Source organism: Sus scrofa, chromosome 1 (assembly GCF_000003025.6).
Source record: "Sus scrofa isolate TJ Tabasco breed Duroc chromosome 1, Sscrofa11.1, whole genome shotgun sequence".
Taxonomy (NCBI): Eukaryota; Metazoa; Chordata; class Mammalia; order Artiodactyla; family Suidae; genus Sus; species Sus scrofa.
The window spans coordinates 194,750,988-194,767,687 of NC_010443.5; the positions used below are offsets into that span (position 1 = coordinate 194,750,988).

General features: G+C 39.7%; 1 protein-coding gene across 1 annotated transcript in view; it reads right to left on the reverse strand.

Moving 5' to 3' along the window:
* The window catches only part of RHOJ (ras homolog family member J), an 82,280-nt gene continuing 76,180 nt past the window's right edge, over positions 10,601 to 16,700 (reverse strand). The window contains 1 exon segment of the mRNA NM_001168417.1: positions 10,601 to 10,747. Within this exon segment, the coding sequence (NP_001161889.1) occupies positions 10,601 to 10,747 (147 nt within the window).

Consider the following 16,700-nt stretch of genomic DNA (forward strand, 5'->3'; position numbering starts at 1 on the left):
TTCCTACCTTGTGGGTATGGGGTTGTTCTATCACATCAATTTCCCCTCCTACTGTCTTGAAGTGGCCTCCTCTTTGTCTTCTGGAGTAAGATATCTTTTTTGAAAGTTGCCAGTCCATTTGGTTGAAGGTTGTTCAGCATTTGGTTGTAATTTTGTTTTTATGAGAGAAGGTGAGCTTCAGTCCTTCTATTCTGTCATATTAATCCTGTTTCCCATTGTCTTTTTCATTCAGGAAATATTTTCTTAAAAAAAACATGTACTTTATGCTTTTTGGTTTTCTTCAAAATATGAAAGAAAATTTTTGAGAAGTAACTTTTTTAAATTTAACTTTATTGTAGTATAGTTGATTTATAATGATGTATTAAGTTCAGGTGTACAACAAAGAGAACCAGTCATAAATATAAATATATCTATTCTTTTTTCCCATACAGGTTGTTACAGACTATTGAGTAGATTTTCCTGTGTTATACTGTAGGTTCTCATTAATCATCTGTTTTTATATGGTAGTGTGTATAGGTTATTCCCACCCTCCCAGTAAATAACTTTAAAATGATCCTTTTACCAATCTGGCCAATGTTATTTTTGGTTGAAAATTTCTACTAGAGAAATAGTTTCTGGATTAGAGGAGTTTTAGTCCTTATTGGCAAGATTAACCTTCTGGGGTTTCTTTTACCATGATCTCCCTTTGTTTCAATGAACAGGGTTGTTTGGAACTGTATACAGGGAGATATAAAAGGCACTGTGCTGGTTGTGGTGATCCTGGAATATTTGAAGGGGGCACTAAAGACCTCTGAGGTGGTGAAGAAGCAACAGGGAAAGGATGAGAAAGAGAGGAGTAGGTGCACAGCCCTGTAACTAGTAGTAGAGCAGAGTGTGTAAGGCAGAGATATGTCCCAATGTTGTGGAATTTAGAGGGATTATTCCACTCTCTGTTCCAGCTCCTCATTATCAGGAGAAAAGTAAATATTTCCTAAGCTCTTTTGCTTTATTTTTGACTTTAAGTTTCTCTGGCTGACAATTTCTTTAGCACGCTAATTCAGTTAAAAAAACAAAACAGAACAAAACAAAAATGCTTTCTGATACAAGGATCAGGTATAGGCTTTGACTTTGACTGTGGGTCATTGGAAATGACTTCTGGAAAGCCACTCAAACCCCATATACAAACTTTTCTAAACAAAGAAACAAACCAACACATAAGCAACCTTCCCCCAAAGGTAAAAAAACACTTGGCTTTAACAAAGAATATCAGTATTTCCAAGATGAGAATGCTAATTTTCTTTTGCTAATGTTGGAAGAGATTACCAACTAGGAATAAATGTAAATATCCTGAGTCACAAATAATATTATACCATTTAAAATCACTTGGAGGAGTATTTATTCACTTAAACTCTGTAAATACAAAATAAAGGATAGTGATGAATTATTAATAATCATTATTTACCAAATACACATGCAGAATTATGCATTTAAAATAGAAATTTAATCCTGTGAGTTTGCAAGTTCTTTCTGCAGGAAGTGTGTGAACAGACCACACTTTCTTGGCCTCATTCTTGCTTATGAAGAGATTATCAAGACATCTGCAGCATGGAGAGGTGCACCTTCAAAGGAAGGTGATTTAAGTTTCTAGGCTGTTTTGAACCTCCATCTTCCATTATCTTCTTGGCATCTGCATATCAAAATTAAAATATTTGGGGGGAACTTAATTTTACTGGGTGGAATTAAGACCTCTAGCATTAAAAATATGTTGGAAATGTCTCTAAGAGGAAGATTTTGCTCAGCTTTTGGCTCACGTTTAAACAAGCTCAGGAAGCTAACACTGTACAAAAAATAAACACTCGTTAATGAGGACCAATTGAAATCACCAGTAAGTTTCAGCCTTAACAAAATCTGAGTCCTTTCAGGACAAACTGAAAGAAACTAATGTACTGGAAGTTCACTCATGCCTGTCTCTACACTATAAGCTACAGAGGAGCAGAGGAGCAGAAGCAAGTGGGCTCTGACCAGGGGGCTTCTCTTTTTCAGCACTTGATGTTTCAATGTGCTTTATTCAGTAGAGGGCTTTCAGATTTCATGCACTGGGATTGGGTTTTACTGTTGTAGTAAAGGGACTGGGAATCAAATATTTAAAAATTATAAATAAATGGATTCTTAAAAAGAGATGGATGGTTGATGGATGGTTGATGCCAGTTTTCTTGCCCTTGTAGTTTTTTTCTTTTTCTTTTTTTTATTAAAAAATAGTTGACTTACAATGTTATACCAATTTCTTCTCTACAGTGAAGTGACTCAGTCCTACATATGTATATTTTCTTTTTCTCATATTATCTTCTATCATGTTTCCTATGAGGGAGATAAAATAGACTTTATACTGAGGCCTGGGGAAGGAAGCAGCTGTCTCAGGGTGCAGGACTGTTGGAAGATATGCAATCCCTGGTGCAAGAAGAACGTTTCAGCAGCTCACATGAGTTATTATGAGCGAGAAGTCAGGGATACATTTGCAGTAATGAAAATTGTCTTTGATAAGACCATGGTTTGTGATTTGACTAAACTCTTCCAAGAATTTTAGCCATTTGGGGTGGCCAAGCAGCTCCCAGTTTAAAAGCTGCCCCAGTTTTAAGGTATCTTGGGATACAGGTGTGTTCCTGAAGCTGAGCCTGAAGGAACAGCTGACTGACAGGACCAGATTCAGAGCTCTGTCAGCAGAGTGAGGGGGAGCCAGGTACAGGGGCAGAGGATGGTCCTTCTCAAAGGAAATGGTCCCTTAATGATGGTACTGGTACAATGACATCAGGTTCTTATTCTGGGATGGAGTCACTGATATCCTAGCCAGAAAATTAGTGGGCCATTTTGTAGCCATAAAATAAGTGGTAATCCCGTGCTGTTTTTTTTTTTGTCGTCTTTTTAGGGCCAAATTTGTGGCATATGAAGGTTCCCAGGCCAGGGGTCTAATCAGAGCTGTAGCCACTGGCCTATGCCACAACCAAAGCAATGCCAGATCCAAGCGGTGTCTGAGATCTACACCACAACTCACGGCCACGCCGGATCCTTAACCCACTGATGGAGGCCAGGGATCAAAACTATATCCTCATGGATGCTTGTCAGATTTGTTTCTGCTGAGCCACGATGGGAACTCCCCATGCCCTTTCTTGCTTTGAAAGTACGATTTGCCTTCGGAACTTCTTTGGCAACAGTGGAATTTTAATAAAACAATAGGTGTATGTGTTTTGTGTACAATTTTAAATTTTTTAAGGGCTGTTGTATGCAAGGAGAAATGTGGGTGGGGAGGGCAAAACATAGTCCCCTGTGACTTTTAGTGAAAACGTTGAATAAGCAATATCAGCTCAGGTCTGTGCTTAGGGCAATAAAGATATGAATCTGTGGGATGCCCTTTTTAGAGGACAAGTTGTTTGCAGTCAATCCTTATTCTGGCCTCTGGAGCACTAGGTATTGTCTTAAGAACTGAAGAATGAAGCTTCACCAAAAGTTTTATGTCCCTGAAATTTGTTTTATTTTCATTTTATAAGTTCATAATTTTCCATCATATAAATCTTTCCTATTTATTCATGGAAAATAATGTTTGAGGGCATTTTTTTATCTCCTTTATAAACACAAGAAAGACTTTCAGAAAAGAAATACTTGAGATTTATCAGATCTTTAAAACCAGATGCTGCTTTTCTGCTTTTGATTCCAAAATATGCTTTTTCTTTTATTGCAGCTGGGAAGCACATGACAAGCAAAAGAAAGGGCTTCTGAAAGCATTTTTGTTCTTCCAGTAAATATGAACAATTGAATATTAGCCTAAGGAGTACCCAAAAGTTAGTATCAGAAAGATAGATGAAGCTGATGGTTTTATCATCTGGCAGCTGGTTGTTTGGGTGTAAAGACAGATGATAAACTTGGTTGTCTCATAGACCAATGTCCTCAAATTCTAATGTACACATAAATCATTGGTGTGTGTGTGTATATATGTATGTATGTCTTTTTAAAACGTACCTTCAGATTCAGTAGGTCTGACCTGGGCCTGAAATTCTACGGTCCTAACTAGCTCGCAGGTGGTGCCACAGACCACAATTTGAGGAGCACATTTCCCATTCTAACAGAGGCCTGGGGAAGGCAGTTTTCTTGAGTAGTTGATGGAGACCCCCTAAGATAACCCAGAAATGAGAGCAGGGAAAAATGACTGCTTAATGATTTAGAAGTCAGAACATGGCCCAAAATAAACTGCAAAGTTAGGGTACATGAAATAATATTCCATTAATTATGAAAAGTGTACACAGAACAGCCATTACATCAGAAGAAAGAAAGAAACTGTAAGAAAGCCAACCCGTGAGCAAGTCAGCTATGCTTACCTCGTCTATCATTTCCCCTGTGGGGATTACGAGGGGAGGAACATGGACTGTTTCCATTGGGGTAAAATTCTGCCAAGATGTACTTAAACAGCAATTACTGTTTACTCAGAGCAAAAAAAAAAAAAAAAAAAAACTTAATTTAAGCCAAGAGATGAGAAGAATGTAGAATTCTTTAACCTTCTCACACACAGATCCTCTAGGAGAAAAAAAAATCCCATTGCTTAAAAAATGGCAGGTGGAGTTCCTGTCATGGCACAGAGGAAACACATCCGACTAGGAACCATGAGGTTGCAGGTACGAACCCTGGACTTATTCAGTGGCTTAAGGATCTGGTGTTGCCATGAGCTGTGGTGTAGGTGGCAGCAACAGCTTGGATTAAACCCCTAGTCTGGGAACTTCCACATGCTGCGGGTGCGGCCCTATAAAAAGACAAAAACAAACAACAAACAAAAAAGGCAGGTGATGGTGCTTTTAGGTGTGTATACAAAGGTATACAAACATACCACCCTGCCATGAAAGAGTTTCTATTTTTTCTCCAAAAAATTAACATAAAGACTGACCTGTTCAGGATCCCAGGGAGGCGAGAATCAGCTCTGGGCTTTAGGGACCCTGTCTGCAGATTACCCCAGATGTCACATCCCCTAAAACACCAATCAGATCTGGTTCATCAAAAATAACTGCGTGTGCTGGGGGATATTGCTGAAAACACCACAAAAATCACTCCAGCTATAGTATCATGAAGTTTCTGAGGCACCGCAGAACTCAGAACAGAATGAAATTATGGGGTAGAACATGTTTTAAAAAACACACACAGGATTCTTGTCATGGCTTAGTGGTTAACAAACCTAACTAGCATCCATGAGGACACAGGTTTGATCCCTGGCCTCGCTCAGTGGGTTAAGGATCTGGCATTGCTGTGGCTGTGGTTTAACCTGACGGCAGCGGCTCCAATTAGACACCTAGCCTGGGAACCTCCATATGCCAGGGGTTCAGCCCTAAAAAGACCAAAAAAAAAAACCCCCAAAAAACAAAAACACACAACAAAAAACCCCACACACATGCACATACACACAACTTGACTCTGGATTTTAACATAATATTCCCTAAGGAGAAGAGAGAGATTGTGATCAAGATTAATCATGCAGCTTTTCCTCTAATTTCCTGTAGTGGAAGTTGAAAACCAAGAGCTGTTATTGGATTTGCAGCCTACATATTCACAGATGAACCAAACCCTCCTTGACTTATTCCTGTCTGAACCCAAAGAGATGTCCAAAGAGCAGAGCTGAGCTTTTGATGCTTGATGTACCTCTGTGTAGACCTTGGTGCTTTAATTTCCTTTCTGGTTTTTGTTGATCATGGGAGCACCATGAATTATTGCTTTATCTCATACTTTTTGTATTGTGTTATTGCTGTTGTGCATTTTAAATTAGAGATACTCCACCAAGATGAATAAATATCCTTCATATAAGAAACTGTCATTCCAGATATCCTAACATTATCCTTTTCAGGTTTTAAGTTATGTTCATTCTCAAGGAAACCCAAAATAATTTACTCACTTGTATTTCTCGGTAAGTTTCCCTTGGCTGCCTGGTCTGTGTTAGCAGGGACGGTGCAAGGGTGATGACTTGCACTGCTATTAAGGACCCAAAGAACACTGTCCAGCATCTCATCCATTTTTAATGAATCATGAAGTAGAATTATCTAGGGTTATCACACGATTAACTCTGTAGGCTGACCCTGCTTAGCTCTTTAGAAATATAAAATGCTTTTCATGTGTATGGTGCCACTTTCTTTCCTTATGCCTTAGAGACGAGGCAGAAGTTGGCAGTTCCCTGGAAGAACTGTCAGCTATGTGTTTTTGCCTTGTTTGGTTTGAGTTTTCTCTCCATTCACTAAATGTTTCCTTTTTAAAACCACCTAAATTCCTTTGCAAGAAACTTAGTTTCTCTGACCTTCTTTCTGCTTCTAATGGTCCTTGAAGTGAAAATATTTTCTTGAGTTTTCTTATTTGTCCTTGGACTGCCTACTCAGTGACTCTTAGGAGAATATCTGGTGACCTGTGGTCCTCTCTCTTGAGGAGAATGCATGTTTTCCTTTCTGGCATCTAAACGTAGGGATAGATTTAAAATGAAGACATAAATGGTTAATCATCTCTGGTGTGGTGTCAAATGTTGCTTTCAAGCTCAACTTCAGTTTCTAATCTTCCATCAGTTTGATCTTATGGATGAGTTTGCCTTTACAAATGCAGTACTGCCTCTTTAAAGGCTGGCTGCAAGTCAAATACTTCATAAATACTCTCTACTTTGCAAGGTTATTGCTCATAGAACCTAACACTCTGAATGGTGACATTTTGTTGGCTTCAAATATGGGTTTTAACTTTTAAAAACTTTTTCCTAAAGTTGGGAGCATAGTTGTGATTGCTTTACCACCATTTGAATATTATTTCCTTGTTGGCGTTCTGCAAAATTGTGTATGGTTACATCCACTTCTTCTGGTTACATCCACTCCTCTTATAGACTGGAAATATCCAAAATGTTTCTTTGCATATCATGTTCTAATATTTTATTATTGAAGTCTCAGGGTTCACCCTCTCTTTCTTTCATATGTGTATGATTTAGTTTTCGATTCCCCAGTTTAGGGCTTCCTGATTGAGGATTGCTCTAGTTACTGCTTTCAGTAATTTCTCTTTGAGTATAAATTTTCTTGGCAGAAAGCAACCCAGAGTTGTATTGTTAACACAGCTCTGACTTGTGTCTTGGTGCTTTTGTGTTTCCAAAGGAGTCTATTAATTCTACCAATCAACCACCCAGCTGATTGAAAAGAGTATCTGTGAGACTAGCTACTTGTTTAAGCCATTGGATTGAGATGATATTACATTGCATATTGTGGATTCCAGGCATACACACACACACACACACATATATACACATATTTATTTTTTCTTTTTAGGGCTGCACCCACGGCATATGGAGGTTCCCAGGCTAGTGGTCAAGTCAGAGCTATAGCTGCTGGCCAACACCACAGCCATAGCAAGGCAGGATCTGAACTGGGTCTGCTACCTACACTACAGCTCGGCAATGCTGTATCCTTAACCTACTGAGTGAGGCCATGGATTGAACCTGAGTCCTCATGGATGCTAGTCAGATTTGTTTCCACTGAGCCACGGCAGGAACTCTGGATTCTGGGCATAATATTATGCACTAAAATTCTTCTTGTCTCTAGGTTATGACTAGTTTGATGGATTATCTTATTTACAGTGGCCCATGTCATGTGTTTGAAGTGTGACTAGGCTCTGTAGGATAAACTGAGGCAGCTTGCATAATACACCTACCAAATCTCAGTTACTATGTTGGTAATGAATGTAGTATGGAGTTGAAGGACACTGGATGGGAAGAAGGAAAGCTGAGATCTGTTCCAGATTAATTGCAACACATCTCTTATAACTCATTGGGCTTGAGTTCTCTTGTCTATACAATGAGGGGATCAGACTATTTCTTCCTCTGTCTCTGGGAAGTAAAGTCTCCCCCGTCCAATGGAGATCAGCTGCCCCTTCATTTTGGAAGTGTTAACTTTTAAAGCATCCTTTCTGGGGTTTCTGTCTCTTTACCTTTGGTTTCAGAATACAGTTTTATTCAATCTTTTGACAGAAATTTTTTTTTTTAAGTGAAATGTACTACCACTTGCCACGAAATAGGGAATCCATGATTGCTTTGGTGGAATAACATTAACTCATTTAAGTTGCTTTGCTCTTCATTATTTTATTCAACAGTTAGCGCCTAAGGCAGGTAAGAGCCTGTGTTCTACCCCAACCCCAAGCATCTCTCTCCAGGTTCTGGTTCCGGGCAAGAGAGTGATCTTCCCACTGTGAACAAGTTAATCCCTATGGCCCATTAGGGAGGCGAAGGTCTGAGGAGCCATCGGCCCGTGGAGTGCACACTCTGGGGAATTCTCCTCGGCAGAGCAAACAGACTGCCCTCAATTTGTCACCCACACCAATGAGAAGTGAGGAGTGGCTCTTTAGCAAGACGTAACCACACAGTAATGTAACAAAACCAGCTAACGGCATTTCATTTATTACTGGGCTAAAAGCTCATTATTGTTTGTAAAGGGTGAATTCATAACCTGTGCAGAGTTAGTTTATACATGGTTTATTTCCACTTACAAAGAGAGAAAGTCCTTGTTTTCTCTTAATGTCAAGCTTTGACTTACAAAACTCCCGTTTTTAGGGATGTGTGTGTGTGTGTTTAAGAAAATGTTTAGCAACTAGATGGGGTAGAAAGAAAATAAAATTTGAAATGTAGAAGGGAAAACATATTTCAGAAATTAAAAGCAAACAAACTACCTCCCCCCACCCCCAAACTGAGGGAGTATCATGAAAGGTCTTAATAGAAAAGACCCACACCACATACTTTTTTTTTTCGTGCAATTCTTCCAGCAGCAGAAGAAACTAGCATATTTTTTCTAACAAGAGTGTAAATCTGGAAATTCTTAAACTAAAATTGGTGTAATTCCATGTTGCAAAGAGACATTTTGCTTATGCCGTTGAAATAAAAAAACCAAGTGCCTACCTGGCTATTTACAGGGAAATTGGAAGCAGATAAAACTAATTAGAAGTCTTCAGACTCTCTAATTAAAAGCCAGGAAATAACTCTGAGATACAAGAATCCCTGGACATTCGGAAGGGTCACCTTCCCAAGGCCGAAGTCCCTATTCCCTGGAGCACATTGTTTTGGAAGCTGGGTGAGAGAGATCAGAGCTGGTTCCCCTCAGTTCTAGCCCCCAAATACACATTTGAAATGATGAGTTCAGGAAGTAGGAAGAGGAAATATTTTAGTACCAGTTGTACTTGGAGAATATCATTTAAAGAGAATGGGAGCTTCCATAGGACAAACTGAAAAACACTTTCAGTTGAAGTGAGAGGGAAAATTGAGGCACTTAGCTTAACTTTTGGAGACTTTTTTCCCCCTTATTTTTACAGGTGCACCCGAGGCATATGGAGGTTCCCAGGCTAGAGGTGGAATCAGAGCTCTACCTGCTGGCCTACACCACAGCCACAGCAACTTGGGATCTGAGCCGTGTCTGAGACCTATACCACAGCTTTCGGCAACGCCAGATCCTTTACCACTGAGCGAGGCCAGGGTTTGAACCCACATTCTCATGGATACTAGTCAGGTTCTTAACCCACTGAGGCACAGTGGGAATTCCTGGGGACTTTTAAACACTTAACTTGTTCGTGCTCCCTGTCCAGATCCTTCTTTGGAATCAGCTTATCACTAGGCACAGGGTGTGTGAAATCAAGAGAGGAAAGAGGCTTGTAATGGGGAAAGGAGGGAGCAGCAAAGTTCACTTTGCTGAATAAAGAATATTTTAAAAGGTAGGTCTGCCATCTTCTCCCTCTAGTCAATTTGGTTGAAAAGCAGAAATACTACTTTCTTATATACAGTTCATTTGTAATTTTTCCATGACAATACAATGTGGAAAAAAAATAAAGCTACTATCAATGTATGCATTTCTGGGGTAAATCTTTGGCAAAAATATGGACCTACAATTCAGATGGTGTTTAATTTCAATCAGGTTCAAAAATCATGGCTCTGTATATTTCCAAAAGTGTTTAATGTTTTCTTCTATCTTATAGTCAGGCATTCAGAAGTTCATGTTGGTCCTATTAGCTTTGGTAGAAAACATGCTGAAAATAGGAATGAATATAAAACCCTTTGTCTTAGGCTAATTTGGTATGGGTTTGCAAGGCCTGAGTAAATTAGTGACATTCTTAAAATAATACAAACAAATGTAAGACACATAGTAGAACAGCAGATTCAGAAAAAAAAAAAAAGGTTATCATTGTATTCCCATGTTTTGTAAAGAGACATCTAGTAAGGCCACCAGTAGAGGAGGAACCAAGTTATTTTTCTTTTTTCTTTTTTTTTCTTTCATTTTTCCTGTGATGATTTCCTATCAGCTTCATGTTCCGGGAGGGGGAGATGCAAAATGCAAGGTGGCCTTTCTTTCCAACCTATTCAGCAGCTGAGTTTGGGTTTGGCATTCTTGTAGGTGTGCACCGTGGATTCTTTTGGCTGGTGGGGAGGACGTGGCAGGTGGCTGGTCGTGTGCTGTGCTTGGGAGGGCTCTCAGGGCGGAGGACAGTCCCCTGTGTCCGCAGCTTCCTCTCTGGTCATGCCCTCCTTTTGCTTTTGGTGCAGAGGTTGGCTGCCTTTCTTACCCTGAGATGGGCTGGAGGTGGGTCTCAAGCCGCCTCAGATAATGGAACAGCAGCTGTGACACTCAGAACAGCGCTTCTTCTTTTTCTTGGGGTGGAAAATGGTGAGGATCGCTTCATCAAAAACTGCCTTGAGACCTTTCTGTGTCAGGGCCGAGCATTCCAAGTAGCACTGGGCTCCGATCTTAAACACAAAAGAGAGAAAGACTGAGAGGGAGAAAGGAGAGAAAAGCACAGTGGTGTCTGTCCTCTGCCCAGCCAAGTGCTACTGTAGCTTGTCCCACCAACAGGCTGTGTGTGTGTTTGTGTGTTTGTGTGCATTAATATTATGTCTTTTTCTTTAGCATTTCAGTTTGTATCTGTGATCCTGATTTCTGTTTTTTTTTTTTTTTTTTTTTTTTTTTGCTTTCTGACATTGACCACAAATGGTTGTGGATTGCTTTTGATAGGCAACAAATTCTGTTAAGTGATCCCTAACCATTTATTCCTAAATATAAGAATATAAAAAAAAAATAAAAATTGAGGATTCAGAACTAGTGACATGGTTTAAGTCTATTTTGTAAACCACAGGGCATGTGATATTTTTAGTAACTTCTCATTTGTATGCAGAACATGTAAATATGGTACAAGTGTTACACTTCAGTAAAAACAAATCTGGTATAAGTGAAAAATGTATTCCCTTTTGAATATGGTAAGGCACGGTGTTAACTTGGTCAATAAAGCACATAGAAAAGAGAGTAGATGATAGGGTTTTACAGGTCTTTTTTTTTTTTTTTTTTTTTTTTTTTAAATGGCTGTACCCATAGCATATGGAAGTTCCTGGGCCGGTGATCCTTTAACCCACACTGCACTGGGCCAGGGATCAAACCCTAGCCACCACAGAGACAATGCCGGTTCTTAACCTGCTATGCCACAGTGGGAACTCCAGGTCATTCCTGATTAAAGTGCATTTCTTACAAGGTGTCTTTCAGCAAAGTAATATCTGATTGGTATTACTGTTTTGGTTTTAAGATACTTTAAAAGGTATAAATTAAAGCAGTTAAAAAGCCCCAAAACATGTAAAAATAAAAATCATAAAATGCGTTTACTGACACAGACACCCTCCTTGTCATTATATAGTCTAAGTATATTAAAATGATAAAATATTTTGTGCTTTTTGGGCTTTATTTCAAAGCTTTGGATGATTTCATATTATGGTGTATTTGATAATCACAAATCCCTATGAGAGAGAGAAAAATTCAGGCCAGGGCTATATATTCACATTAAAAAAAAAAAATTGCAGGGTAGAACACACCATGTTTGGCAGGCAACTTCATGAGATAATTCATGTGAGGGACACCTGGGGTTTTAATTGCTCCCAAGCTCAATATGAGCTAACAGTTTGATGTGGGCCTTTTAATACTAAGGACATGTGGAGAAATGCTTCTATTGCATGCTTCCCATTATAAGAATAACTCTTAGAAATTAAAGCATATTCAGAAGAGGATGGCTGGATGGTGAGCTCCTCAAAATCAACAGCAGATACATGACGACAGCAGGGTAGCAAAATCACATGCCAATTAGGGCTAGTAACTTATGTAACTGAATAAAACAGGGCTGGTGCAGAAAACAGGGAGCTGGGAGATTGTGGTGGCCTCTGAGGTGGGCACCCCTCTGTGATGGGCAGTCTACTGGATTTTAGACAATTATTGCCATGCAGGAATGTTGGTTCATTGTTGCTCATCTTTGTGTTTTTCAAGACGACTTGGTCATTTGGATTTTAGTTAATATTTACCCATTGAAAACACTTTGTGGGCTAAGCAAGACACTGACATGGGGTGTCTTTGGCAGCAACCTACCAGGTTGCCATGTGTGGATTAGAGGGACTGGTGGTTTAGCATAGATTAGAGGGGGAGGAGCCCAGGAAGGTAACATGTGTAGTTTAAGGACATCCAACTAGAAAGTGAATGATCTAGATGTACAATCTGGGTCACTTGATGTGTGTTTTTTCCTAGTTCCATGATGGAAACTGTAACTCTCAGCACTCAACTCTGCAAGAAGCTGGTCAAGTTGAGAATGAATGAAATGGAGCTGCTTACTCACTTCAAAGTGCACAGGTGAGAAAACAAGGTGGAGGTAAAAGTGTCCTGGTGGGGTCCAGACATTGTGTACTTTCTTCCTTGTCAATAATGGTTACTATATGAGCCAAAGGCAAATATCCAAAGAAAAGATGCTAGATATTGAAATTTTATTTTATGGTTTCATTTTGACCATGGTTTGGCCTTTGGATTAGAAAGTGGCTTTTTATATATAATTAAAAGCAGTTGAATTTAAGAGAGAGGTACAGGAGAAAGAAATGTTCCAATAATGTCCTGCAAAGTCATCTGTTGCATTTTGGGGTCTGTTCAGTACTTGAAATGAACACACATGGAAAGCACACTAATCTAATGAACAATCGAACGAGTGCTTGTAATGTGCTAGCTCTTGTCAATTATCCTGAAAAAATATCCAAAAAGTGCTGTGGGGCTGTTCTATCCAGAATACCTCCCTCCAATGGTCACAAGCCTCAGTTGGTTCTGTAAATGGCTGGAGAGCTGGGCTGAGCAGGGGTGAGGGGGGAGAAGGGGGTGTGACATATGGCCTTCTGGCTGTCTGGTCCTGCCCTTGCCCCCCACCCCTATTCCATGTACTGCTGACAGCATGTCAGAGTTTGCCTTTTGATGGTGCAGGAGGTGCCCAAATTTTCCCAATTCAGACATTTCTGAAGATCATAAAATAGTAGATTGTTATTGTGTAACTGGGATAATATCATATTATTTTGTACTGATAGTTCCAGGAAAGTAGCAAACTGATTTTGGGTATGATTTGGGAAATATATGGGTGAAACAGAACCCAGTTATGAGGTGAGTTTTGTTAACCACGTATCAAGTACTCTGAGGGCCGGAGAGCAGAAATCATCCTGGTTCAGGGAAGAGGCACAGCCATGTTCTAGAGATTGCTTAAAAAAAATGTGCCCTCAAAGATGAGAAACGGAAAACTGCCTCAAGGAAATACAACCTCTCTTAGAGCAGTAACTTCATCTGCCTCTTGGAGCAAAGTGATCCACACAGTTAAATATTTAGAACCAATGTGTAAGTGCTCAGGACTTGCAAATCTTTGTTTAGATACACATGTTAGTAATCTGGGACATGCTTTAGCAAAATGATTTGTTTTTAAGAACGAAATAGAGATTGAGGAATGTAAACTGAGAGAACATTTTCCTTACAACTCTATAATACATAAAACATTGTCAAAAAATTGCCTCAAAAGCTGGGAAATGTATCGGAGGTGTATATAACAGAAAAGAGTCTGACAAGAAGAAATTAAAAAGCCAGAAAACAAACTTGCAATGGCCAATCAAGTGGAAGAAAACCTAGTACTTCTTCTAGGTCATCCTTGCGGGGGTGGGGCATGCTCTAGATTAAAATAAGGTACAACTGGGGAGCTCCCTGGTGGTCTAGCAGCATTATTGCTGCTATGGTATGAGTTCACTCCCTGGGCCAGAGCGTCTACATGCCACAGGTGCAGCCAAAAAACAAACAACCCCCCCCCAAAAAAAATAACCAAAACCTAAGGTATAACTGGAAGGAATACAGGCAAAGAGGTCTTTCTAGTTTCAAATGTGTCTAAAAGGGTGAAGTTTCAGCAACAACTAGCTTGCTGAGCTGGACTTCTAGGTACCTTGGCTCATTGAATCATCATAAGAACTTCATGGCGTAAGTCTATCACCATCCTCCCTTGCACCTCAGAAAACTGGTGTTCAAAGAGGTTAGGTGGCCTCCTTAAGGCCACACATTGAAGAAAACAGCATAAATTTGAATTTATCTGTCTCCTGAGCCAGAGTCTTAACCATTCTGTTGAGCTCTCTGCAGCAAATGTAAAGAAATGTGTCTGGAAGAACAAAACCAATGAACAAATGGAGACTGAGTGAGGGTAATGAGAGAAGAAGGGAAGGAAAAGTAAGGCAGTTCCTATAAATGGAGAGAAGAGGTTAGTGGAATAAACAGAGGAAGCTGGTATCTAACAAAATGGCTAAAAGCAGAGAAGTTTTTATTTCTTATTTAAGAATTAGGAAAGGCACACATAGTGAGAGGGTGGCTTGAGAACCAAGCAAAGGAAAGAACCAAATGAGAGAAATTCTATCTCAGCAAACCAGCATTATGTCCAAATTGCTGAAAGAGGAACTGGATTTCTAGGTTGGATGTGTTTGCTGCTGATTTTTTTCAAGAGTTGGCAGAAATTGCCAAGTCAAGGGTGGACAATGTAAGTGCATTGCTTGAATGTAGATATGAAGGGGAGAGACTTTGTCCAAAAGACTGAGTCAAAGTTGCAATTGATGAGGAAATGCGGGAGAGTGCTGCCAGGTGTACTGATATTTCTTTAGAAGCCAGAAATCTGTATATTTACATAAATACTCCATATTGTTTGATGCTGGCCATAAACCACATTAAAATACTTGTGTGGGCTGAACAAAATATTTGTGGGTGAAATTTGGCCTGTCACTTGCATGTATTGATCCATCTATTTGGAATTTTGTCTCCATAGTCCCCTAACTTTGTCCACCTGATAAACATGTCCTTGTCCTTTAAACCTGGCTCAGTTGTCAACTGCTGCAAGAAATTGTCTCCAAGCCCCTGGTCCCTGAATCTGTCCATCACTCTCCTTTCTGCTGCCTCAATCCTTTGTGTATGTGTCCGCTGTATGTGTTTAGCTTGGCATACTTTTGTTGGCCTGTCTCTCTGGTCTTCTGGCCCATGGGTTTCTGAAGGGCAGGGATTGTCTCTCTCTTTGTTGTCCAGCCCTAGCAGTGAAGTGACCAATTTCCAGTCACCACAGGAGAAAGAGGGAATGGCTGGCATACAAAGCAAGGAAGGTGACAATGACAGAAGGAGGGTATTAAAGACTCCATGAATGCCGATGACAGGATTTTTGCTACGTTTTTCTGCTTTAAACCCCACTGGTCAAGTTAAAAACCTGGGGGGAACAGGTGCTAAGACAAGGAGTGAGAACAGCAAGAAAAATGGCACAGGGTGAAGAAGATGGCAGGAGAGATCAGAAAGAGGCCAAAGATTGAAAAAGGAAACGTGGTCACGTGTTGATATCAAGAACTATCTTAGGGGGTCTGAGCTTAGGAAATCATGTTTAGTGTGTATGCTTTGGAGTTGGGAAAGAGAACATGCATGAAGACGTATCACCTTAGAGCTAAAGTATAGCACAGAACATGGCATAAATTAGGTATCAATTATTGCAAATAAGTCCAGCCACAGCATGGACATATGCAAGTGAGAAAATCATGGGGAAGGAAGGCTTAAGATTAAAAAATACAATAATGAAAAGAGAGAAGATAAAGGGATAACAAGGGATATTTATTCTAAATTGATACAAAACAGTTACGTAAATGTAGTTGACTTTGGAGTGTAAAGAATTGGAAATATGTATGATATGAAACTGTCCTTTATAAATAAAATGCCCTTTGAGACAAAAAGAGATGTTAGATGAAAAATCTTTTGGAATTGAAAAAGTATTGAATAAAAGGATATAAAAAAATCTGAACTGGCAAAGCTGTTAGGCTACGGGGGAGAGTATACACATTAAAATACAGGGCTTCAGTCTATAAACAAACCCCAAACCTAAGGGCTTCTTTTCAGATGACAGGAAGGAAGCAGAATGTGGAGGTTAAAGCATGGTTTCCCATCCTGCCTCTGCCACTTTCAGGTGGTGTGACCTTAGCCTCTCTGAGCCTCAGTTTCCTCTAGGCAAGTGGAGGCAACAATATACACACCTCAGGGGTTGCTGTGAGGATTAATTAAGATGAAGCATGTAAAATGATTGGTAGGAAGCCCGGTGAATAGCAAACACTCCATGAACACTAGCTGTTATTATAAACTACTTGACAGGAAAGTCAGGGAGCAGAGAAACTTAAAGCATCTCTATAATTACATGAATTGTGATGAAACAAGTTAAACTCTTGCTTGGTTTTCTTCTAAATTGGATTTTGTAAGCTAAACATGATTCTCTCTGTATCTAAGAGCAGTTGCTAGGAGAAACTGGCAAACGGCAATGGAGTGGTGAACACAGCTATTGTTCCCAAAATAAGTATGAAATGAGATGGAGGCTTT